At 40.9% G+C, this 26,557-nt stretch overlaps 2 protein-coding genes across 3 annotated transcripts in view; both read left to right on the plus strand.

Annotated features, from left to right (window-relative positions):
- LOC122430558 (pre-mRNA-splicing factor RBM22-like) overlaps window positions 1–26,557 on the plus strand; it is a 44,030-nt gene that overhangs the window by 13,089 nt on the left and 4,384 nt on the right. The window contains exon 1 of one of the 2 annotated variants that reach the window (XM_043451189.1): window positions 25,072–25,404. The exons of the other annotated variant lie outside the window; for it this stretch is intronic. The gene's annotated coding sequence lies outside the window, so the exon portion shown is untranslated. Of the gene's footprint in view, window positions 1–25,071; window positions 25,405–26,557 lie in introns of those variants that run through there. 2 annotated transcript variants of the gene reach the window in all.
- Window positions 35–25,175, plus strand: LOC122430715 (probable ATP-dependent RNA helicase DDX59). Its single transcript, XM_043451548.1, has 10 exons — window positions 35–84; window positions 916–1,531; window positions 1,882–1,948; window positions 2,188–2,232; window positions 2,715–2,850; window positions 4,231–4,323; window positions 4,409–4,511; window positions 5,540–5,654; window positions 24,534–24,567; window positions 24,929–25,175. The coding sequence occupies exons 1-10, from the start codon at window positions 35–37 to the stop codon at window positions 25,173–25,175; spliced, it is 1,506 nt and encodes a 501-aa protein (XP_043307483.1).

Genomic DNA, 26,557 nt, shown 5'->3' on the forward strand with positions numbered 1-26,557 from the left:
AGTCCGGCCACCTTCTGGGCACCTCCAACAAGGCATGATCTGGGGCCTGCGCGAGGACAAGAATAAAAGAGAGGATAATTTCTCGTCCGCTAAAATAATAGAACGTTAAATTTAAAGAACCTGACCCGATTTTATTCGTAGTTAAATTAGTAGGAAGCTATCACTGACAGTCGAAACCATTTACAATTAGACTCCACATGAAGGGCTGAAAAGGAATGTGATCGTCCCATAACAAATGACCGAGATATCTGAGTGACCGAACAAGAACGGGGAGTCTTGCTTCAGCACCACGGAGAGATCATAACTAGGATTTTGCACTTTTTTCTAGAGATGCTGATTGAAATCTCAAGATTCCGGTTAGAAAACTCGAAGAAAAAGATATTCTGCTTCTTTTGTCCAGATGTAGCAGTCATTGGTGCAAGAATCTACCCCTGATTGTGCAGGTGAAGGTGGGAGGTGAAGGTTGTACGAAAGGGGAAACAGTTTTCTCCGCGTTGTTTCAGCACGAGGCACGTATCAGAAGTAAGATGAAAATAAGCCGGTATTTGGAAACATGACAGGTATCGAGTAACAGGGACAGTAGTTAGAATTTGAATAACTTTACTTCCTCTCTGTATCTTTCCCATTTGTCCAGTGAACCTCACTCGGTCTGGCTCCACTTTCCTATGCCATTCACCACTAGCCTTTCTGACATCTTGCAACGTAGCAGCAGAAATTTCGGGGGAAGGCGGACATGTGAGTTTGAAGCGGGGTGCGGGGGTCCTGCCCCACCACCTGGAGAATAGTCTGGGGAGAGGGTGGTGGGGGAGAAGAGGTAGGACTCTCGAATCAGTGCGGAGATTCCTGCCGCTTAGAGTCTCCCACGCGGCTGCTGCCTCAGCAGAGGTCCGCCTAACATTCTAACATTCACCACAGAAGCGCCAGTGCCGGATTTCTAACGCCTGGCGCGCACCTGCAGTCGGGTGAGGAAGCTACCGCCCGCCTCCTCCTCCCCGGACCACGCCCCCCGCCCCTGACTCCTCCCACCTCCCCAGAGCTAGGGCGCCTGCGCGCGGCGGGAGGTGGCTCTCCCCCCGCCCCCCACGCCCCGCCCGGCCCCAAGAAAGCCCATTGGTCGCTGCGTGGGGCCGCGTGCTGCCTCGCGCCTGTGACTGTCGCACGTGCTGGGGCCGGAAGCAGGCGTCGCAGCGATGGCGTCGTTATTTTGGGGAGGCGACGCGGGGGCCGCGGAGAGCGAGCGGCTGAACGGCCACGTAACCGCCACCGAGCCGGGGAGGGCCAGCGGGTGGGAGCTAGAACAGCACTCCGGAGGGCAATGTGCTGGGGAGGGGAAGGGGGAGCCCCGGTAGCGGTTGGAGTCGGGTGTCAGGTGGTAGAGAGGAGCTGTGGCAAGGACTTGGAAGAGGGCCACCGGAAGGGAGACTCCGAGAGGAACAAGACCTTGGGTTGGAAAGGGCAGAATGAAGACGCCTGCGCCGGGAGGGAACGCAGCTGGTGGCCCCAAGTAGACCCCGACTTTCCTATTCTTCCGGTTTGACCTCTGAGCCTCCGCTAACCTTCATCTTCATCTTAGCTACCGACACGCTTTCCGGTCTACTTTCCTTTGCTTGTCCTGTGACCCCCAAGGACCGTCCCATTTAGACAGAGGCTTAGGAAGAGAAATTTCACATGCAGGGGCGGCGGAAAGTCTCCTTCCAATCTTAGGGTAATTCATACAGGAGACCAGTTCCTCAAAGGAATCCATTTATACATGACATTGCAAGAGAAACAGTATTGGGAGGGGGAATCTTCCCTTTCTTCCTTCCAGTCTGTTAGGGGGCAGCACTGGGCTGCTTGATGGTTTGCTTCCTAATATTGATTGAAATTTGTATCTTTCAATAGTTTTCAAACCTCATCCACTCCCAGAAGAACCTTCTGGGTATCAAGAGTGCTACCATCCCAAACATAGGTGAGTGCTGTTAAAGGAGATTGGGCTCAGTTCCTTGAAAAAGTGCTGTTTTCCTCATATCCTAACTTTAGCTCCCTTAACACTGAGGGCCCTCCACTACCTTCCCAGTCTTTTTACCCTCTTCTCTGCTGCTTGACCGTTTGTGCATACTGTAGAGTCAGCAAGAGAAACTGGGATAATACGCTAGACGTTTCTGCTTGGCATTTATCTTCACAGTTTTTTTTCTCACATCCTTTTAGATGGTTCTGTTGATAGGATCGAAGAAGATGATGAAGATGATGTAGGTAGGAAATAAATCCATTTGTGGGTATTTACTGGCATTCTGGTTCATGTAATCATGACTTCACAATGTGAATGAATAATATCTTAAGTGGAAAAGAACCATCTTTGCTTCTGTTTTCTTTATGAATAGTGAATGTCAGAAAAAACACTGACTTCAGAGTGGGGATTACCTCTTTAGAGGAAAATTGAAATAGAATATGTAGGAATGGGTTAAGACTTTTCAGGTGGCAAGGACAAAGTAGGTCTGGTGGCAATGGATGTAGGCTTGCTTGAAGATAGAGTCTGGTGTAGGGCAGAGTCTCAGAAACAAAGAATTCTCAGTGCTGTGTCATTCTTTCTAGAACCTTCTTTTAGAAGAAAAATGACAGCAGGAGCAGTTGCTTGATATACAGTTACTGAATGGAAGGAAGCAACTTGTTAGATGTCATTCGGGAGGCTTGACTTTTCCCGTGCAATATCCCCTTTTTAATCCTTGCTTTTCTAGTGGATTTGGCAGCTAATTCACTGTTAAACAAGTTAATCCGGCAGTCCTTAGTAGAATCGAGTCACCGGGTTGAAGTCTTACAAAAGGATCCCAGCTCTCCACTCTACTCAGTGAAAACATTTGAAGAGCTTCGGCTGTGAGTATTTGTGCCTTAAGTGTGGGAAAATGCCAGAAAGTGTAGCACAGAACATACTAATATGCTAATAATGAACCCATCAGATTCTCCTTCATGTTTTAATAATCAGCATTCAACTGAGATGTGGACGTTTTGCCTGGAAATAAAATATTGCTCAAAGAGGAACACGAGGCTATCTGAGTTGTACAATGGCTTGAGAACCTTTCTGATGGTAAAATTTTTAACCTTGCTGTGCTATGGGGGATAGCTAAGCCAGACACAGCCACATTGCTACTCTCCATACCAGAATATAGGGCTTCCCTGGTGGCTCAGTGGTAAAGAATCTGCCTGTCAATGCAGGAGACACAGGTTTAATCCCTGGGCTGGGAAGATCCCCTGGAGAAGGACATGGCAACCCTCTCCAGTATTCTTGCCTGGGAAATCCCATGGACAGAGGAGCCTGATGGGCTGCAGTCCAGTCCGTGGGGCCGCAAAAGAGTTGGACGTGGCTTAGCCACTAAACAGCAATAATGATGCCAGAATACAGATAGCAGGAAATTTAGTGGCCCAAATATCCCTTGGGCTAAGTTACAAAGTTTTACCCCTTAACTTTTTGTCTCAAATTGTATGTAAATAACTTTCTCAAATTGGTTTGTATTTCCTAGGGATTTACCAGTTGGCATTAAGGAAATGTATTTTAACAGGGAGAGTTACTGATGTGGAGAAATCCAAAATCCTGATGCCCTCTTTCTAAATGGGGAGACGCTTGCCTATGATGAAAAGTTGGCTGCTAGTAATCTACCAGTTCATCTACCAATTAAACAGATCCAAACTATGCATGTCACTGTAGTGGAAGTATTCCAGCCTACTTCACTTTATTCTCTTCTGAACACTGGTCATGAGACCAGCCCGCGCCCCCACTCCCCAGGAAAGAGGCATTTAAAATACCAGCTTAGAAGAATGAGCTAATGTTGCATCTTCTTCTCCTAGATATAACTGATATAAGAATCACCTAAATTTAATTTTGTCTTCTCTGAAAATTTCAGTTAAAACAGAAGTTTGTTATTGATTAAAAGGAAATAAATGATAAATATCACTTTTCTTCTTGTATGGAAAGCAAAACACTCCTGGAAAATTGTACTTCTCTTAGATGAGTTTTCCCTTTTTTTTCTCTTTGTTCAAGAGAGAGTTCACCTTAAGGTGCTTGGTCTAAGCTAATAACATAACTTATTGCTTTAGTGCTCCAGATGGACAGGCATGATTGTATATGTTTGAGTGTTGAGATTTAGGTATATTATTAATACATTTCATACCCAGTTGCAAAGTGGCCTAATCATGTTTGTATTTCTGAGACTCCTGATGCATCATAGCCTTCAAGTATTTGATTTCTTTTTTTGACAGCAAGGAAGAGTTACTAAAAGGGATCTATGCAATGGGATTTAATAGACCATCCAAAATTCAAGAGATGGCTCTCCCCATGATGCTGGCACATCCGTGAGTTTCCAGGGAAATGGTGTTACAACGTGGTCATTTTTGGCCTCATACTCGGTTGATGCCCAGCGTCTGCTCTTTCCTACAGACCCCAGAACCTCATCGCCCAGAGCCAGTCTGGAACAGGAAAGACAGCTGCCTTTGTCTTGGCAATGCTCAGCAGAGTTAATGCCTTGAACTTGTTTCCACAGGTAAGGAAAGGCTGAGAGAGATGGGAATGCTTGCAGTGCCAGTGGTGTTTTAGTAATGGGCGGTAGTGCTGCCATGCTGTGATGATATTTAGAATAGATGTTCTTTCTTAGAATCATAGGATTATAGGCAGCAGTACAGGGTAGTGACTGAGAGCACAGTCTTCAGAGTTCGACTGGTTCCAATACCAGCCTCTCTACTTAGCAGCTGAAAACCTTAGGAGAGTTAGTGAATCTTTTGGAGTACATTTTCTTGTTAATAAAAGTAACATCTATAAAGGTGTGGATCACAGTTGTCCACTTTGCCCTTGAACCCTGACACCAAGCGCGGTGCTTGCCCTGTAGAAACCACTCTTTAAACATTGGATGAATGGGTATCTGCCTCACAGGATTGTCTTGCAGATTGAGTGAAATAATACACATTTTTAGCACGATGCTCAACATAAAGTGCGCATTCAGAAGTGATGGCTGTAAGGCTGTAGATGACCCAGTCCCTCCTACTTAATGCAGAAGGAAACAGCTTTGGAGAGGGAGAGGTCGCCTGTGAGGGCACAGTTGTCAGAGAGTGGCTGAGCAGGGGCTGGAACTGGAGCCACAGGAGACGCGGGTTCAGTCCCTGGGTCGAGAAGATCCCCTGGAGAAGGAAATGGCAATCCACTCCGGGATTTTTGCCTTGGCAGTGCCATGGGCAGAGGAGCCTGGTGGGCTCCAGTCCATGAGGCCAGAAAGAATCCTACCTGACGGAGCACCCCGACATGACGAGCAGACAGGAGGGTGGCTGCTTTACACAGTCGCGTTAGTTTCTGCTGTAGAGCAGCGTGAACCAGCCCCACGTGTACATCCATCCCCTCTCATCTGGATTCCTCCCCGTGTAGGTGACCACAGAGCGCTGATTCCCTGAGCTGTGTAGTGGGTTCTCAGTTATCTATTTCATACGTAATACCACTATCCCGCCACAAAGTTTCATTGTATTTCAGAATTGCATAATGGCCCTTATGAATCTTTCTCCTTCCCCCTTATCTTTCTGCCAGTGCCTCTGCTTGGCTCCTACTTATGAACTGGCTCTGCAAACTGGCCGTGTGGTCGAACGGATGGGGAAATTCTGTGTGGATGTTCAAGTGATGTATGCCATTCGAGGGAATCAAAGTATGTACCAGCGAGCCTGTCCTGGCTGAGATACACCTGTATATATTTAAGTCAACTCTTTTATTTATTTATTTTTAGCCAACTTTTAGGAGAAGGCAGTAGCAACCCACTGCAGTACTGTTGCCCGGTAAAACCCAATGACGGAGGAGTCTGATAGGCTTCAGTCCATGGGGTCATGAAGAGTCGGACACAACTGAGCGACTTCCCTTTCACTTTTCACCTTCATTCATTGGAGAAGGAAATGGCAACCCACTCCAGTGTTCTTGACTGGAGAATCTCAGGGACGGAGGAGCCTGGTAGGCTTGCCGCCTATGGAGTTGCACAGAGTTGGACACGACTGAATGACTTAGCAGCAGCGGCCAACTTTTAAATTTCATCTTTTCTTTTGGCTGAGCCCCTGACATGTGGGATCTTAGTTCTGTGACAGGGATCACACCTGCACTGCCTGCAGTGAAGTCTTAATGACTGGACTGCCACGGAAGTTACCCTGGCTCATATTTTAGATCCTGACTCCACCAACAATCATGGTATATTAATACCTTCTCTGCTTTCCCACCTCTAAAATGAGGACGTAATGGCACCTGTATCATAGAGTCATTAACTGGAATTTAATGAAATGATAGAGATGAAGCATGGTGTACACCTCCAGCATGTAATGAAGATCCAGTGCCTGTTAGCTGGTCACTCCCACAGCCAGAACAATGGCTCAGTGCTTTTGCCTGTTCTCTTCTGGGAGGCTCACTTGTTTAGTACAGAACAGCTATTACTGTTTTACTTCTTCATGAAAGTGCTGCATGCATATAGTTTAAAAAAAGTCTTTAAAACACAGAAAATTCAAAAGTAAAAGTTGTTCTTTCTCATCTTTCAAAAACCTATTTCCAAAGACAACTATGATTTTGTTATCAAATCTGTGGGCTTTTTTGTTTTTGAGTGTTGACAAAAAATGGGAGCATTTTTTTTCATACTGTTCCAAAATGTAAGAATCTTAAACATCTTTTTGTGTCAGTGTGTATAGCCTCACATCCTCCTTTGGACCAGCTGAATAACATTCCATCATTTTTTTCATGGGACCTCTTGATGGACATTGTGGTGGTTCTCCGTTTGGGGAGGGTCTGTAGGCCTTTCACTGCGGTGCCACTTTCCTGCAGGACCATGGAGGTGTTGCAGGCTGGCTTTTTAAATGACTGTGAGGCAGAATCAGTTACTCAGGACTGTTACCATTACTGTAAACCAAGAAACTCGGGGACTTCTCCTAAAACTCTGTAAAATCAGAAACCACAATGACCTTCAGGGTTTGCCCTTGGGAAACCAATAGGAAATGTGTTGCCTGACTTAGAATTCCAGAGAGTTAGAGTGGTTTCCAGCTTAGAAAGCCTTCCAACCCTTTTCTCCCTAGTTCCCTGAGGCATGGACGTCACCAAACAGATTGTAATTGGCACTCCTGGGACTGTCCTGGATTGGTGTTTCAAGCGAAAATTAATTGATTTGACTAAGATTCGTGTGTTTGTGCTGGATGAAGCCGATGTGATGATCGACACGCAGGGATTCGCAGACCAAAGCATTCGTATTCAAAGGTAACCTTCACATCCATCCTTTTCATCCTGGATCTTCTGTCCAGATAAGGGATTTCATTTGTCCACTGCTCTTCACTGTCTTTACTGCTTATTCCCCACTTCCTTCTCCTTTAAAGCAGATTGGGTTTTCCTGATTTTCAGGAGCTCAGTGAGCCTTCAACCTCCTGTAATTTCCCACTTCATCTTGTAATCTTGGTTTACTCTCGTGCCCTAGGCTAACAGATGGAATCCATATAGTGGGTCTGCACCAAATTTTGCCAGTAATCTTATATTTGAGCAAAATTCTAAAGAGAATTTATTAAAACCCCATAGTGCTATTGTAAAGACACAGTAACCTGGGGTCATCAGCCTAGTGGTCTAGTCCTGACCTTGCCTGTAAGTTGTTAAGTAAATCTTGTCATTTTGCTAGGCCTCTCTCCCAGGATCCCCATGGGGCTTAAAATTTCAGATTATCAGGCCTAACCTGAACCTTACAGAATCAGAATTTCTGAAGTGGGACTCTCTGTATCACTTATTTTTAAAGTACTTATGGTGATGGTGGTGTAGTCACTAAGTTGTGTCCGACTCTTGCGACCCCGTGGACTGTAGCCCACCAGGCTCCTCTGTCCATGAGATTTTCCAGGCAAGAATACTGGAGTGGGTTGCCATTTCCTTCTCCAGGGGATATTCCCAACCCAGGAATCGAACCTGGGTCTCCTGCATTGCAGGCAGATTCTTTCCCAACTGAGCTACAAGGGACTGTGTTAAATTCAGATAGGATATTGAAAGACTAATAATGAAAACCAGTAATCCCCTGGCCCCAAACCCTAGAGAACACTGTCCATTTGGGCATTAACTGTCATATCTTTAAATAGCAAGCTCGCATTGCTGCTTCTCATTGTATATTGTCTCTTCCGAAGTGGCTCAGTGGTAAGAATCTGCCAGTGTAAGAGACTTGGATTGAACCCTGGGTTGGGAAAATCCCCTGGAGAAGGAAATGGCAACCCACTCCAGTATTCTTGCCTGGGAAATGCTATGGACAGAGAAGCCTGGCGGGCTACAGTTCATGGAGTTGCAAAGAGTGGGACGTGACTGAGCAGCTAAACAACAGCGGACTTCCCATCAGAGAAAGTGGGCATTTAGTCCTTCTATACCACCCCCACGCTCACTTTCCTGTCCCCTCCATGGCCTCTCGGTGGTTGTGTCATAAGAGTTTGGTTACATTAATGGTCAGTATTAATATTATTATCACAACACAAGTATTGTTAACTGTGGAGCATTGAATTATTATATATGTGGGTTTGTTGTTGTATATTTTGGTTGCACTGGGTCTTTATTGAGTTTCATGGACTTTCTCTAGTTGCACTACATCTGCCCCAGGGCTTGCAGGCTCAGTAGTCATGGCTTGTGGGTATGTGGGATCTTAGTTCCCTGACCAGGGATCAATCCGTTGTCTCTCACGTTGCAAGGCAGATTCTTAATCACTGGACCACAAGGGAGTCTTAATTAAGTTTTTTTTGTGTGTAACTTTTCCCCCTGAAGATGCCTTTTTCCTTTTTTGGCTACTATCGTTATGTAGGAACCTTCAATTTTTTTCCCTACCTATTTCATCAGAGGTGTCATATGTCAGTGATATCTCTAGATAGTCAATTCCATCTTACAACTCCATTGGTTTCTTTTTTCCCAGACACTCTACCACACACACTGTCTCTGGTTCTGGCCTGGACTGGCTGCACGCCTGCAGCCAAGGTCATGTCACAGTTCCCCCGTCCTCGTTTACAGCTGTGAGTCTCCCGTCCTGTGGTCCTTTTGCTTGATTTACTGAATGTGCTGGGACATACAGTCCAGTGACTTCCTGCAAAAGGAGGTGGAGGAAGTCCATTTTCTAGCCCGTGCATGTCTGAAAATGTTTTTATTGTGCCTGTAAATTTGTCTCTGAGTTGACTTTTCCTGGATGTGGAGTCTTATCCTAGAAAGCTTTCTCCCTATAAATTCAGAAACAGTGTTGAAAACAGAAAACCTGTTGGTTTTTCTTGATTGTTTGTTTTTTGGTTTTTTTTACTATAGTTAATACTCTGTTTCTGGTGTTGCTACTGGAAAGTTTAATGTCATCCTTATCCCCAGACTTTTCTCTGTGACATTCTTTCTTCTCTAGAAGATTTTGGAATCTTTTTATCCACAGTATAATGAGACTTCTCGGCTTGATTCATATTTTTTTTCCTTCATTGTTCAACACAGATAGCATGTGCTTTTCATTTCCAGAATTTGTGTCGACCAGATCTGGGGAAATTTCTTATGTTACTTCTTTCCCGACAGTGACCAACTTTTTAGGAAGCCAACCCAGTCACAGCAGGGAAATACACACACACACATATATATATCATGTATATATAATAATATAATACAGGAGAACTAATCATGCACATGTGTCATTACTTTACATAAAAATATGTAAAATATATGTTTATTTGAAATTATATATCATTATCTACTTTTCTGTTTAAACAAAACAAACAGTTGAACTAAACTGTGGCAATTGGTAGTAATTCATAGGAGAATTAGTTAAATATGCATGAGAAAAATACAGTAATGTTCGATCTCTGATACAGCAGTATAATCTTATAAAACATGATTGGATGCTTCAATTTTGGAGGCTGTGCTGTTGTATATATTTTTTTCTTTTTGACTCCACCACACAGCTTGTGGGAGTTTAGTTCCCTGACCGGGAATCAGTCCTGGCCCTTGGCAGTGAGACCACAGAGTCCTACCCACTGGACCGCCAGGGAAGTCCCTACTGTATATTCTTAAAATACCGAATTACAGAACTTTTTGTGAAGAGACTGTAAATCCATTAGAACTAATTACACCTACTACCTGTATTTAATGACAGAAATAGTAATGACACTTCGCTTTGTGTCTGACAGTGCTGTTGGATGTTTCTCTTTTCCAGTGTCCTTGGGACTCCTTGCAGTCTTCTCTCCTTGTATGTGGCAGTAAAACAGAATATGGTCAAATGTAAAATTCACTTTGATTTGCAGCTCTGCCATCAGTAAGCCCACACTGATTCTTTTTTTAAAAACTTTTTGGAGTGTAGTACACATGCACAGTTCCTCTACAACGTTGTGTTGCTTTCTGCTGTAGAGCATAGTGAATCAGTTATACACATGGCCACTCTCTTTTAGATTCTTTTTCAATATATGTCATTACAGAGTTTTGAGAAAGAAGGTTGATATGTCCCTCGTAGTTCAGTCGGTAAAGAGTCTGCCTGCAGCGCAGGAGACCCGGGTTCGATCCCTGGGTCGGGAAGATCCCCGGGAGAAGGAACTGGCAAGCCACTCCAGTATTCTTGCCTGGAGAATCGCATGGACTGAGGAGCTGGGCAGGATACAGTCCATGGGGTTGCAAGAGTCAGACACGACTTCGTGACTAAACCAAAACCATGTGTTATTAACAATCGCAAGAGGGTCCTGGGTGTGAAACACGAAATGACTAGGTGGTGAGGGAAAAGCTCTGGAGTTGGCGCCATTGAGAGAAAGAAGGACGAATGTTTGTTCAGTGTGGAATAGTGGTTGGGAAGGATATGCAAAGATCCAAAGGCAAGTTAAAAGGGTATGTTTATTCAAGGAAATCAAGGAAGAAGAGGGCTGCAGATTAATGAGATGAGAAACCAGGGAGACTGACTTCCTTTAGTTGCTGTGGGAGGAACAGTTTAGAGAAGAAGTGAGAACGCTGATTAGGAGGTGCATGGGTGTAGTGTTTAGTATTAGAGTTTCAGTAGTAAAGACAGAAAAATGGAAGCATCTGCGATATACTTTGAGTGAAAATGTACTGACCTGCTAGGAGGGAGAGAGGACTGAATATCAAAGACTCCCAAGTACTTGCTATATGCCACTGGGTAGAAGTATCACTACTCACTGAGGAATCCTCGACGTGTGGCATGAAAAGGGGAGATGATTCAACTCACACATACTACATCTGAGAGTTAAGTGAGCCGTTCTCGTAAAGATGGCAAAAGGGCAGTAAATATGTGACTGTGTAGCTCAGGAGATAAGGCTGAGAAGTCACATTTGAGCAGGGGGAGGGGTGCATGTGGAAGATGACATGGTTTTTTGTGTCAGTCTGACTAGGCTAACCAGTGTCCAGCTAGCTGATAAAATGTTATTTCTGGGTGCATTTGCGAGGAGGATGTTTTCAGAAAAGATTAGCATTTGAGTCAGTAAACTGGGTAAAGAAGATCACTTTCACCAATGAGGGTGGGCATCATCTAATCCACTGAACAGAACAGAAATGTGGAAGAAGGGCAGATGTGCTCTCTGCTTGAGCCAGGGCAGGCACCCAGAATCCTAGTTCTCAGGCCTTTGGACTCAGACTGAACTTTACCAGACTTTCCTGGTCCTCCAGCTTGCAGACAGTTGACTGTGGGACCTCTGGGTGTCCATAATCACATTAACCAATTCAGTCAATCATTCAATCAACCAATCATCAATCCTACTGAATCTGTATCTCTAATACAAATTTTGGTACTGAGAATGGTTCTGCTTAGTCGCTCAGTCGTGTCCCACTCTTTGTGATCCCATGGACTGCAGTCTCCCAGGTTCCTCTGTGCCTGGAGATTCTCCAGGCAAGAATACTAGAGAGGGTTGTCATGCCCTCCTCGAGGGGATGTTTCCAATCCAGGAATCGAACCCAGGTCTCCCACACTGCAGGCAGATTCTTTACCAGCTGAGCTACCAGGGAAGCCTGAGAATGATTTCAGAGGAAGAGCATTTTAAAGATGAGTTTTCTGAATCAGTTCTGATGCTTCTGAATTGGCTCTCTAATTTGATTAGATTTAAAGATACTAATGACTATTTCCAGTAGTATAGAGAGCAGTGACAGTCCATGCCAAGATCTGGAAATAGAGATAAGCAGTGTATCTCCACTCAATACTCCTAATCAGCCGCTTTCAAGAAACAAGCATCAGATGACTGTGTCTTTATACTTTGAAACTTTTATGTGGAGATCTAACAATTAAGATTACCTAGTTACTCCCCGTGTCAGACTGTTGGGGTCCTTTAATGGACCAGAACCTTGTGGTACGGAGTCGATGATAGAAAGTGAAAGAGAGAAAGAGAGAGAGACAAAAAAGACCCGGGGACCTAAGCTCTGATGGAGCAAAGGTGCTTTAATGATTTTTCGATGAGTATATATAGTCTGCAGTACAAAAAACTTCTTTCAGGAATGATAGAGATCAGAAAACCAAATGTACAGCAACTGTTACCAAGGGAACAAGGGGTAATGTTAGTCACAAGGTCGGGAGACAATCCATATCTCAAGAAAGGGGAAGGAGATTAAGCTGTTTTGTCCTAAGGAGAATGTTTACTAAAGGAGACCCAAGCCTGCCTCACACAATGACCTCAGCCCCTGGGAGCAGTGCGCTGTTCCGCTTGAAGAGGGACAAAGGACTCATGAGAGACAGCATGTAGGCATCCTCCCGTCAAACATTCCCTGACAATTCCCCCTTATTTATTTATAATATTTGTAAGAGTTTTGACCATCAGAGTTTGTTTAGTTTTGACAATCTTTGTATGAAGGGAACGGTAGACAACAAATATAATTGTTAAGACAATCACCAAAATTATGGTTTTAGATCTAATGCTATGAGTAAGACTTTGAAACCATCTACGTGGGTCTAGCCCAGATAATTGATCAGCTAATTGTCTAGCTAAAGTTTTTATATCAATGGAAGAGGGCAGATTATTAGAAAAGGTTTTAAATATTTTTTTTGTAATAATTGTACATTCAGAGAGGCATTATCATGTATGTTTTGTAAATGAAACTTGATTTGTTTTCAGTTGTCGGCATTATTATTAAAATGAACAAGAGTAACACAAAATTGAGTAGAATTTCAGTTACATTTTAGCATCACCTGTTTTTGTACATCTGTTAATTGATCTCTAACCCATTTGATGGCTGTTTTTAGTTTTTGTATTTTTTTTTTAATTTTTTCATCTATCTGAGTCTGAGTGGCCCATATAGTATGGGCATCTTTAGTCCAATTTTGAATAAAATTATGTGTCTGAATAGAGGTTTGTAAAGCAACACCAGTGAGAGCAGCAGTGGTGCAAATGGCTATTAATCCCAAAATACTAAAAATCAGCCATCCAATGAATCATTTAGATCGCCGGAGCAATTTAGTAAGCAACCGGGAAGTAAGTCCAGCCATGGGACCTTTTTCTCAGGGCTGTTGGAGATTTATTCGTAACCATAGACTACTTCGAGATCGAAGAATTAAAAGAGAATCATATTTTAAGGAAATAGGGGAGTTAAGACAAGTACATAATCTGTAATTTATGTAAGTTACAGAACATATAGTCTTATTGAATTGTAAGTTTTTTATAGCTATAACAAAAGGAAATGGAACACAGGCTTGTATAAAATATGATTGATTATAGCAAAAGAAATAATTATTATAGCTATGATTGGTCCCTGTGGAATGTCTTATCTAAGTCCCAAGTTTTTCGGTGTTTGCAGCAAGTTTTTAGATGTCTCATTGTTTAGGCCCAATCTGTTTATTAAACATGATTCAAGGACAAGGTGGGGGCCATTTTATCATCAAGCTAGCCAAGAAGTCCTCTGTCATAATGTTTTATTGTAGTATTAGTAACCTTTTATGTTACTTGAGTAATATAATCATACATAGTATTGTTAATATTATCTGAATAGTTCAATAGCCACATACTATGGGGTCTCTAATTGACAATTGTATGATTAGCTATAAACATTAATTTTTTTAGTTTGGCCTGACATTTGTCTCAATGAACAGGAATATATTTAAAGTTTTTATTAGTAAACCTTGGCATGTTGTTTTTTGTTCTTTTTCTAATTCTTTTTCTAAAGTTTTAGTAGTATAAACATGGTTTACTGACAAAGAAAGGGCAGTAAATAATCTAAGTAGTGTCCGAAAATTTTTTTTGGAGGCAGGACGAAAGCCCAAGTTTGTCGACTAACGTTAATACATAATTTTGTTGGGCCCATACATAAAGGAAGGACTTCATAACCTAGAACGATATTAATTCGTTTTTCTTTTTTTTCAGGATGAGAGGGCCCCTCCAGTTCCAAGGAGGGGGCATATGTGTTGACTCATTAGTGGATGTGATTGGTTTTATATCTGTCTATTTTACAACCTACAATAAAAAAGGGGGGTTAGGTATATAAGCCCAGTAAGTGTGATCAATCAGGTCAGCCTGAGCGGGGGAAGCAAAAGCAAGCAAAGCAAGCATAGCGAAGAAAAATATTTTTAGGATTTTGAGGCATTCTCTGTTGAGAAATCAGGTTTTTAGTTTAATTAGTAAGGGTTTTTATCTGTCTCCAAGTAGGGAGATCATAAGGTCGATGACGTCGAGTGTGGCGTTTTTTGGAAATTTTTAATGTCGCCATGGCTTATATTGGAATTTTTTTTTTTTTTTGGGTTTTTTGTTGTTTCATTTCTAGTCTGAATGTGGGGGTTGAATCTTTTGAAGAGGAAGTCATGTGAGCTCGTTGGATCTATCTGGAGAAATAGAAGCATATCCTTTTTCTGTAAGATTAGTTTTTAGATTTTTATTGATTAGTTAACCCATCTTGATATCAAATGGGCAAAGGAAAGGAGGTGTCTTATAATGTTTTAAAACTTTTTTTTTGTTTGTTTTTGTCAAAACATCTCTTTGTGGTAAGTTTAAAAACTTTAAAACAAATAAGGCTATATTAACAATAGTTATAAAAAGAGAGGAAAGTGATAATGATGAAAACATTTTTAGGAAATATTTTCGTCTAAAAGAAAAAAAATCATTTAGAAATCTGTTTGGGACTGGTATTTGGCTGTGGTTTGTGTTATTTGGGGCAAAGGATTAGGAGTAACCATTCAAATATTTTTTCTTAAGTAAAATTATTGAAAAGGTGATGTAGAACAACTTGACAAATGAAATGTTGTTTACATCTAAATATATTTGACCTTGTCTTTGAAAAAGAAATGCAGCTTAGCAACTGTTGAATCTCACTGTTCAGTGTGTTAAAGAGGATGACTACACTTTTAAGACAGACCTGAAAAGAAGGCAAACATTTTACATTTCTGATATTTTTAGGAACAAATAATCTATTCGGGAAATGGTGTCTTTTTTTTTTTTTTTAAATGTCGTTTTCGCCCTCCTTTAAGAATCTTACACATTGGGAACAGAAATAGTCACACCAACAATAGTTATAGGCTTAAAGACTACATTACACCAGAATCTAGCAAAGTTTGCTCTGGACAAGGAAGACAAAAGTGTTCTTGTGTATTTTTTTTTATTTAATTTTTTATTTGTAGTTACAGTGTGTAATGTGTTTGTCTAATCATGTCTTGTGTTTGTGGACTATAAGGAATGTCTGTAATCTGTTTAATAGAGAATGAATGTAAAAATTGTTTGAACTGCTTAGAAATATAGGCAGAGTCATTGTCTGTTTTTATAGAATTAGGTGTTTTCATTATCGTAAAGTAAGTTGATAGGTGGGTTATAACATGTTGTGTAGTCTTACCTTAGAGAGGTGTTGTCCCTAGAAAAGAAGAATTTGTATTGATCGAGACATGTAAGAGGGAAGAGGAAGAAAGTTCAGGACAATGAGTTACATCAATTTGTCATAAAATTTTCTTTCATTTGTCATAAGCCTTTTTAAAATTTCAGCACTAAATATCTTTAAAAGTTAAAAGGCCAAAACAAAGTATGATAGCATAATAAACAAATATAATGTTTATTTTAAATAAACATACCATACTTTGTGGTTTTTATTGTGATCTACCCAGGCATTTCAACTGCATTTTTTAATATATTTGTAGTCTGAATGTATCTGTTGACCAAAGTTAATTTTGTTAAATATTGTTTTTTTAGAATTTTTTTCTTGTTTCTAATTTGGTTTAATTTGGAGAAAGAACATTTGCTGTAGCTAGAACGACAATGAAAAACTAGTCTAGTAAAGCTTATGTAAATACCACTTTATTTTATAATAAATGTTTTAACAATTAAAAAAATATTTTTGTATTCATCATTTTATTTGCCATTTTTTATATCTTTTTATTAAAAGCATATATTTTACTTTTTTATAGCAACCATGAAATGTCTTGTATGTTAGCATTTTATAGACTGTTGAACATATTTTTCAAATCATATTATATTATATATATCTATTTTTATATAAATATATATTTATATTCATTAACAGCTCAAAATCTCTTCAGCTCTTTTGCAAGAAAAGCCCCTTTTAAGAGTAAGCCAATGTTCAGCAATTAACGCTTTAGAATCTTACTTCATTTGGAAGTGACCCAGCCATTTAACAAACTTCTACTATTTAGTTCAGCACAACTCTACAAACCTAAGTCACTCTAATCTCAAGAGACGGCTCCAGATTATAGATAATAGATCATTTTATCAAAAATACAATTATTTTTAAGAGCTTATTTAAAAGTTTTTATCTCATCTATATATTTGTGTATATATAGATATAAAGAGTTACCTTTTTGTTGACAAACTTAGTTTACCTTAAACCAAGGCATAATAAAAGTATTATATAATGTTGATGACTCAAGACATGTCTCAACTAGATTAACAAATAATTATATTTAAATCACATTCACATTTAAATAAACATTATACCCAACATTGAACACCCTTTAGTTCATGTAAAGCTGAATCTAAATAGAGCTCATTAACTCCACACTATCTAAAAACAAAGACATACATTGAGACATAGATAATTTTAGATACATAGGCATAGTTTTCTGTTTGAAATTTAAAATATCTTTTTGTTTTATTTATTTATTTTGAGCTCCACCAATTTGTTAATGGCTGGAGTCCTAGATAGAGTGGGCTGTGTATCCCAAGGACATGATAAGAATTAACTTAAGGTTTTTTTTTGGCCTATTTTTGTTTCTCAGGCAGAACTGGAGCTCAAAAAAAAAAAAATATTTTAACAAGTTAACCTTTTCTTAACTGTACGTGCAAGAAGAACCGGTTTTGTAATTTTAAAAAGATTTTATTTTCATCAGTTTTTTTTGGAGTCTAAAGAATATCATAGCCATTCAGTGTCAAAAATATCATTTTTTTTGTAGCTATAGTATATTATTAATGATATATGTATGAGGGAATTGTTGTCACATAGGAAGTAAAGCCTTGGCTACAAAATTTTGACAAATACTAGGACTGTTAGGGAGACGGCAATGGCATCTTATGTCAGTACTCTTGTCTGGAGAATCCCAGGGACGGGGGAGCCTGGCGGGCTGACATCGATGGGGTCGCATGGATTAGGACACGACCGAAGTGACTTAGCAGCAGCAGTAGCAGGATTTTTAAGCATATCTTGAGGTAACATAGTCTATTGAAATCTTTTATGAGGCCCGGTATGATTAGGATAAGGGAGAGAGAAAGTGAATCTCTCCCGGTCTAAAGGGTGTAAAGGTATATTTAAAAAGCAATCTTGTGAATCAGTAATAATAATGTGTCAATTTTGAGGAATAGTAATAGGTGATGGGATCTCTGGTTGTAATGTACCCATAGGTTTCATAAAAGAATTAACTTTTCTAAACTCTGTTAAGAGACACCATTTGTTATGTTTTCTTTTTATAACAAAAATAGAGTTCTAAAAAGAGCAAGATTCTTCAATATGTTTCAATTTTAATTGTGTGTGTTTATAAGTTCTTTAGTAGCTTGTAATTTTTCTTTCGTAAGGGGCCATTGCTTTGTCTAAATAGGCTCATAATTTTTTTAGTTATTTTAATAATTGTTTTGTTTGTTAAATGAGCAGTGGCCCCTAGGAAATATGTGGAATGTATATCTGAGTTTGTCATTGTATAAGTAAGTTCTTTCCTATTACATTAAAGGGTACATTTATCACATAAGGTTTTAATGTTGTAGGTTGGCCTTCTGGTCTCTCACATGAGTATATTTGAACACTTTGATAAACTTTTTGTACTTTAGTTTGAGAAATTTTTGTAATTTGGCAAGAGACCTTTTGTACAGGCCAGGATTTGGGCCATAAATGTTTGGAAATAATAGTAATATCAGATTCAGTGTTGAGGAGACCAGAAAATCTTCTACCATTAATTTTGATATTTATATTTGGTCGGGCATACTCAGATACTAATGATGTCCACAAAGATTGTTTTTGATCTGTACTGTCAAACCCATCTGTGTACATTATTAGAGGAATTAATAGAAATGTAAGGTAAAAGAAGTAATTGAGCAATTTTGTCCCCCTTTTTGAATTGTCATAGAATCTGAGATGACATCAGAATTTGAATCTCTCTTTTATAATTTGAATCAATTATTTTAGGGTGAACAGTAATTTTTTTAGAAGTCAGACTAGATCGGCCAAGCAAAAGACCAAAAGTTTGTGGGGGCAGGGGTCCAAAAAGTCCGGTAGGCACTCTAGTAGGGACTGTTTGAGGGTAAAGGAAAAAATCATTTAGGGCTGGTATATTGATGGCAGCACTGCTAGATGTTGAGGGTTTGAGGGAAAAGATAGAATTTGCTCCTGTTTGGAGTTTCTTGGAATAGGTTTTCTATCAATATCAAATTTAAATTTACAACTTTTGGCCCAGTGCATTCTTTTACGGCAGCGAGGGCAAATTTTTTGGTATTTTATTAGCCTTCTTAGGGCAGTCCCTTTTTAAATGATTTTCATCTCCACAATTAAAGCATCCTTTATTTTCCTTTCTAAAGGTAGCAGCCATTGCCTCAACCAGCATTTGCATCTTTTGAGTTTTTGATTCTAGATTGCGACAAGCTTTCAAATAATCAATAATAATCTTAGTCTTACAAATTGCAGCTATAGCTCTTTGACATTTCTGATTTGCATTTTCATAAGCAAGTAATTTCTCTAGCTGCTTTTTGGTTTCTTCTCTGATTATAGTACGGGAAATAGCAGCTTCTAATCTAGTTTAAAAATTAGCATAACTTTTCATTAGGTTCTAACAAATGAGAGACTTCTGAAGTTGTGACTGTTGGCAGAGGAGAAGCATTTGGAGCAGCCGGGACAGGGCTAGTAAGAAAATTTTGAGATATTTTGTATTGTTTTAATTGGGCCTTTTGTAAAGTTTAATCATTTAATTTATATTTATGTAATAAGTGTTCTGTCTGTTGCTGAATATTGGAAGGGCGAGAATGTACCTTGAAATGGCAGAATTACAGCTTTAATAAGAGCCCATAGGGGCTAGAGATCAATTGGAATATTTTTTCTTTGTTTGGCTGCTCATTTAACATTTTTTTTGACCTGGAGCCAAATTTCTAAATCAAAACTGCATTTATCAGGAAACTAAGGATTATGTTCAACTACTGTTTCAAGGCAAGCCTCTATTCATTGCCATGAAGCCAGAAATCCCTGAAATTTAAACAAATGGTGAAGTAAAGTAGAAAAATAATGGGGCTGGCCAGCCGTTTAACCCATGCCTTAGTACTTACCGACCTCAATAGGTCCCTGAGTCACTCCGCCCGATATGCCACGTATACCAGAGTCCCTGTTAGGGCGCCATTTGTTGGGGTCCTTTAATGGACCGGAACGTTGTGGTACAGAGTCGACGATAAGAAAGTGAAAGAGAGAAAGAGAGAGAGAGAGACAAAAAAGATCCATGGACCTAAGCTCTGATGGAGCAAAGGTGCTTTAATGATTTTTCTATGAGTATATATAGGCTGCAGTACAAGAAACTTCTTTCGGGAATGATAGAGATGAGAAAACCAAATGTACAGCAACCATTACCAAGGGAACAAAGGGTAATGTTAGTCACAAGGTCAGGAGACAATCCATATCTCAAGAAAGGGGAAGGAGATTAAGCTGTTTTGTCCTAAAGAGAATGTTTACTAAAGGAGACCCAAGCCTGCCTCACACAATGACCTCAGTCCCTGGGAGCAGCGTGCTGTTCCGCTTGAAGAGGGACAAAGGACTCATGAGAGACAGCATGTAGGAATCCTCCCATCAAACATTCCCTGACATCAGACAATGTGGTAAAAGGATGACTTTGGGGATTTGAAATTTCCAGCTCAAGGACCACATAAATGACTGGAAGCTTCTACGTGTGCCATGCAGACCTTTAGCTCCTCCTGGAGCTAAGGGCTGAAATTGCTGAAAACCAAACACAGAACCTCATACTGTGTATCTACAATTAGAAAAGAATAGGACACTATAAGATGGGATGATAATGTAGGGATGCGGAGCCTCTACATTCTGGAGTCTCCTTTGCTGGTGGAAGAGTCTTCCCATCCCCATAATAATTTAATTCAACAATACTTAATTTCATTATACACATAGCTTTGATAGTTGCGGTAAATAATACCAAATATGAGACATGTATGCATATACTGCCCTTAAAGAGCTGAATCTTCTTGGGAGGATAAGAAATACATACTTGGAAAAGTAATAAGAATAAAAAGCGTGGTATGAGTACCAGGGCTTAGGATATAAATAAGAATGATTGGGAATAACATACTTGAGTTGGCCCTTTAAATAGATTTAAAATGAAAGGATTTGAGAACTGAAAGCAATTAACATAATATCTAATGTAATTCCATTTAATAACTGAGAAAACAAACACAGAGAAACTGACTTGTCCCAATTATGATAGCAACTTACTGGGAACAGAACTCTGGTCTCCTGATTTCTGACTCTTCACTGTTTCCTTTGCAACCACTGCCTTTGTGACTGCTAAAAAAAAAAGGAGAGAAAGAGAAGTGAGCAAAGAAGGCCCTATATAAGCACTAGGAGAAATGTACATCCTTGGCATACATACATATGGATGATGATATCATCCGTATCATCAGCATCCTTCACTGCTGATATGTGAATGCTCAGTAAGCAGACTGGTGAAGGGCTCCTATTATGAAGTATCAAAAAGTAAGACTAGAATGGAATGAGCACCTTGGGATGAAAAGATAAGATTAAACCAAACAGAATATTAACAGTCTCAGTCTAGGTATTTTAGATGTTAAATAAGAAATAAAAGTAAGTGCTTTATGAATTTAAAAACAGGTCAGATTCCAAAGGCTGAAAGTAATCAGGGCTGGCTTAGTGGAAGGGATAAATTGGAGATGAACATTCAAGAGGTATAGGATTTGAGAGAAGAGGATAATTTAGATAAGGTAAGGAAATCCTAGGACCTGGAAAATCAGGCTGAAAAGGCATGATGGCTCAAAATGATGCAGAGTAAGGAAATCCAAAGTTAAACAAACCAAGTAGCTTTGAGGAGAGTGAAGACAGAAGACTAACTAGAAGCTTGAGTAGAGGGTACCTGGGAAATAGGCTGAAAAGGCATAATGGCTCAATGGTGCAGAGTCCCAGGAAGGCTGACTGTACTCTGACAGAGACCACTGCAGGTGCTTAAGCAGAATAACTTAATTAACGTTTTAGACTCATATGGCAATGACATACAGGATGGACTGAGCCAAGAGAATAAAAGGGAAGGCCAAGAGCTATTTTTCTAATAATAAGGAATTTTATAGACTAAAGAATAATATACATTATTTATATACAGTGAGCTATTATTGCATAGACACTATGCTAGCTTTTCTCATTTAATTCTCACAAAAACCATATGAAGGAAGTCAAATTATCATCTCCATTTTAAAAATGAGAAAACAGAATCTACATAACCTGCCCAGGTCACAAATCCAGGGAGTGGAGGAGTCAGAATTTGAGCCCAGATAACATGACCCCGTAGCTTACAGTCTTAGCTTCTATGCCATATCCTTCAGTATTATTAAATGTCTCTGAAAGAATCCAAGAACAAAATAATTAGGGCTGAACTAGTAATTAGTGGGAAAAAGATATGTAAGGAAGAGATGAGACTTTACAAGGGAACAAAATGACAGAACTTATATTTAAGAGATAGATGGGGATGAGAAAGAGTGAAAAATGATCATCCCATCAGGAGTGAAAATACAAGGAGATGACAATACCATTCACCCTTGGAAATCACACGGGTGAATCCAGAGGGGAAAGATGAGTAGTGTTTCAGATATGTTGCATTTGGAAAGATGAAAAGATATCCACGTAGAAATTAGAATATGCATTTTAGAAACTCAGGAGAGAGGAAGGATTGAAATTGTAGGTTTTTGAAATTATCTCACATAAAATGAATAGAGGAAGTAACAAAATTATTTAAGCTCTTTAAGGGGGTGGGGGGGAAGAACCACTCTCCAGGGACCAGCAACGTTGAAAGGCAAGAAAGTGGCAGGAGCAGGAACAGGTTAGGTCAGTCTCCCAGAGTTCAACAGATGAGACTTTGAAGAAGAGAGCAGCTGCCTTCTAATTCACTCTCTCTTCTCTCCTGGAAGATCTCATTCTCACTTATTCCTTACACTATTAGCCACACACATGCAAGTAAGAATTAAGAGAGGGCTATGGTTGAAGGAGTTTGAATATGTCAACAAAGGGCTGAGGTAAGCAAAGATATCACAAAGGAGTGATTAACTTAAGCATGAGTATGTAACTAATTGAAAGCAATATTTGAATGTACAAAGACACAGATGGGTTAATTAAACCAGTTAGGCTGAATCAGGGAAAGCATCTGGAAAAGGGCTGTGTTACTACCAAAAGGTAAGGAAGCTATGTTAATCTCCATCACTTAAACACAATCAGCAAAATTCAGATTATGTGAAACACCACAGGACCAACAACCAGGCTCCTTCAAAGGAAATGCAAGGGAGAAATATGGAGGTGGAACGTGTAGAATGAGAGAAGCTTGAACCAATCACAACTATCAACCAGTCACAACGTCTGAACTGGATAGGATCCTAGGTTATACAAGCACAGTAAAGGAAAAAAAAAAAAAAACAACTATGCACAAGTAGAAAACAAGGAACTACATTAAATATTTTAGATATGATTAGATTGTGGTTATGCTTTTTAAAAGTCCTTTATGTTTTTAGAAATCATACTGATATATTTGTAGATTTTTGATGCTTGATATGTGCTTCAAATAAATACAGGAGTTATGTGGATAGTGATATAGAAGTAATGAGATTGCTATGCAGTCTCTCAGTTGTGTCCGACTCCTTGCAACCCTATGGACTGCAGCACGCCAGACTTCCCTGTCCTTCACCATTTCCAGGAGCTTGCTCAAACTCATGTCCATTGAGTCGTGAGGCCATTCAACCATCTCATCCTCAGTCATCTCCTCCTCCTCCTGTCTTCAATCTTCCCCAGCATCAGGATCTTTTCCAGTGAGTCAGCTCTTCGCATCAGGTGGCCAAAGTACTGGAGCTTCAGCTTTAGAATCAGTTCTTCCAATGAATATTCAGAACTGATCACCTTTAGGATTGACTGATTTGATCTCTTTGCAGTCCAAGGGACTCTCAAGAGTCTTCTGCAACACCACAGTTCAAAAAGCATCAATTCTTCAGTGCTCAGCCTTCTTTATGGTCCAACTGTCACACCCATACGTAGAATGGCCAGAAGTTAATAATTGCTGGAGCTGGGCATTGAGTTCATGTAGCTGCATTTTTTTCATATGTTTGAAATTTTCCTCACTACATTTTTTTGAAGATGCAGTTTGCTTTGCCAGAATAGGATTTTCTTCCATTTACTGTAGTTTAGATGACCCTGGTTAAGTTTTCTTGACCTGGGTTATGGATTTTAAGGAATCATGGGGATTATCAAATCAGATCTAGACAAAGCTAGAAAATGAAGTGGTCCATCAAAAAACAAGGACTTAGAACACACGGTTCCACCTGAAATGCGACAGGAGATAGATGCTTCAAGTTATTAAAGGGTTTCAAAGATAAAATTCTAACAAAAAGGACAAGAAATTAATAAGGGATGTGTGTAAGGAGTTTGCTGAATGAGCAAAGCAATGGTTAAGAAAAATGATTCTGTCCACTCTTGTTTCTAAGACAAAGTAGAGATTCAATGCCAATGAAAAAGACATGCAGCGATGAGATGACCAAACCACAAAATGGGATATTTTGTTCATGAGAAAAGAATGTGCGCTAAAGCCGTGTTCAGACACTGGAGATCTAGGGGTAGGGTCATTCAGACCTTTGCAAAAGGACTTCTGCCATCTTCTCCTCTGTTTATTCCTTTTACCTCAACAATCCAAAGTGCACAGGTCCTAGGAAAAAGGTGGTAAGAGTAAGGGATAACTGAAGTTTGGAGGAAAAGGTTAAAGATCATATTCTCCCTCTCAATCCTGAATTTAAGAAATCGTGTAAATTAAATCTGTCACCTTTCTATTTGCATGAGGTGGGGTATAGAACGCTCAGGACTTGGAAGGACAAGTTGCTTTACACAGGTTGCAGGGAGGTGACTGGGACCTTGGGCTGTGAAGACCTCTACCCTTTTTCTCTTCTAGGCCTCACCCTCAAGAATTCTCAAAGCCCTAGAACGTTTTTTTCCTAGGTATGTAAACAAAACAGCACTTAAGGGTTAAGATTATGGGAAGGGAGTAGAAGGAAGCATTTGAGCTTAAGCGAGGGCTGCTTCTAGCAAGGAAGTCGGAGTGGCGGAATCATTTTGAGTCACGTTGGCAAGCGCTGGAGACACACAATGGGTCAAATCAGAGAGCCTAGGAAGCCAGGGAAAGGACTGCGCTTTATACGGGTCTTTATACGGAAACTGCGCTTGTCAGACTCCAGGGAGACTGCTGCGGAGTCGGGTGGGGTGAAGTGGGGAGGAGAGGGCTGTGGAAGAGGCGGAATCGGGGTAGAGGGCTCTAAAAGAGGGAAGAGATTGATTCCCCTGACGTAGACGGAACGTTCAGAACGCCTCTCCCAAAATCCAGCTATCTCGTTGTTCGGTAACCTCGAGAGTTAACCGAGCCTCAGAAGTCCGCCCCTCCCCTTCGGGTCACCTGCTTGGCGACGCCGCGGTGGTTCCGGGTTACGCGCTGGAGCTTGGCGGCGCGCGGACCTCGCCGAATCCGAGCCGCGAGTCCCAGGCCTCCTCCCGCCCGTGGGGGAGGGCCAAGAGAAGATACGCACCAATCAGGATGTAGACTTTGAAGACGTTAACTATGGGCCAATAAGAAGACGGAATGTGGGGCCTGGGGGGGCCGGACTGTTGGCTCTTCGGGTTTAAACCTGGGCGGCCGGGCCGTTAACGGCAGCTTGGACGCGTTTGTGGCCGGTACGCCTGTGTGAGCTGCGGGAAGCTAACTGAAACCTGCGGTGGTGCGATAGCCGCGCCGCGGGACTCGGTGCGGCCGACGGAAATCGGCTGGGCAGGTAAGCGGGCACATAAGGGGAGAAGTGGTACACGGGCCCCCCCCAGGGCCTGCCGCCCGCCCACGGCTGTAGAGATGGGGCTCTGAGTAGCGAGGAGTTGGAGTCTCCCTCCTCTGGTTGCCGGTCCCCCGGGCGCTCAGTGCAGAGCCCAGGTGTGCGGCCTCTGGGGGCACGTGTGAGCGGCGCCGTGCGTGCCCCCGGTGCGCCCGAACCCTGAGGTCACGTTATGCTCCCACTGCCTGTCCACTGCCCGCCGGGCGGCTGCCGCGGCGAGGACCCCAGTGGTCCGTCCACCCGGCTCTGCGAGGGGACCGGGCTTTGGGGCGGCGGGACCCGTGCCCGCGGAGGAGTCAGCTTCCTCGGAGGCTGGCCCCGAGCGTGCGAGACGGTGACCACGCCCCGGGCCAGCTGGTGCAGACTCTGTGTTGTCATTGTGAAGGGAGAAACCTCTTCTCCCCTTCCAGTTGGTTTCACCTTTGTCAAATTCTGTATGTTACAGTGCGAGAAACTCTTTGCCTAGTGAGTTAGGATAGCGTGTAGAATTGAAGAACCCTTTAGTCTTGCCCAGAATGAAAAAAAAAAAAAAAACTTTTTTTTCCTGGTTATAAAAGTTACACAGTCTCATTATTTTTAGAAATCCAAGCACTGGTAAATACATACTAAAAAAGGAAGAAAATACTCGCGATTCTGTCAGCCACAGATTAAAAATCAGTGTTCCTATTTGGGTTTACTTCAGATATTTACATGACTGTCAAGTGTATTTATTTTGAATATAACAAAGCATTTTCATTTAAAAGGCAGATCATGCCTCAGTCCCTAGTATTTCAGGAATAAGACATTTGATCCATATCAAATGGAGACATGCATTATCATTTTTAATGGGGGCATAATATTTCTTGCTGTGGCTCTACTATGCCATATTATTTAACCTGTCCCCTAATGGATGGACATTTGTTTTTCTAATTTCTTCATCAGAAATATGGTAGTGGTTACTTGCAGACATATATGTTTGTATTCTTGTCCAGTTTATCTCCTTAGAATAATTTCTTGGAAATGGATGGTGTCTTCGAAAAAATGGTACAGTTTAAATTCCGATTCAGGGTGGGAGGGAGGCTAAACAGGGAGGGGATACACACTTATGGCTGATTCCAAT

Source organism: Cervus canadensis, chromosome 29, assembly GCF_019320065.1.
Source record: "Cervus canadensis isolate Bull #8, Minnesota chromosome 29, ASM1932006v1, whole genome shotgun sequence".
In the NCBI taxonomy this organism is placed as follows: domain Eukaryota; kingdom Metazoa; phylum Chordata; class Mammalia; order Artiodactyla; family Cervidae; genus Cervus; species Cervus canadensis.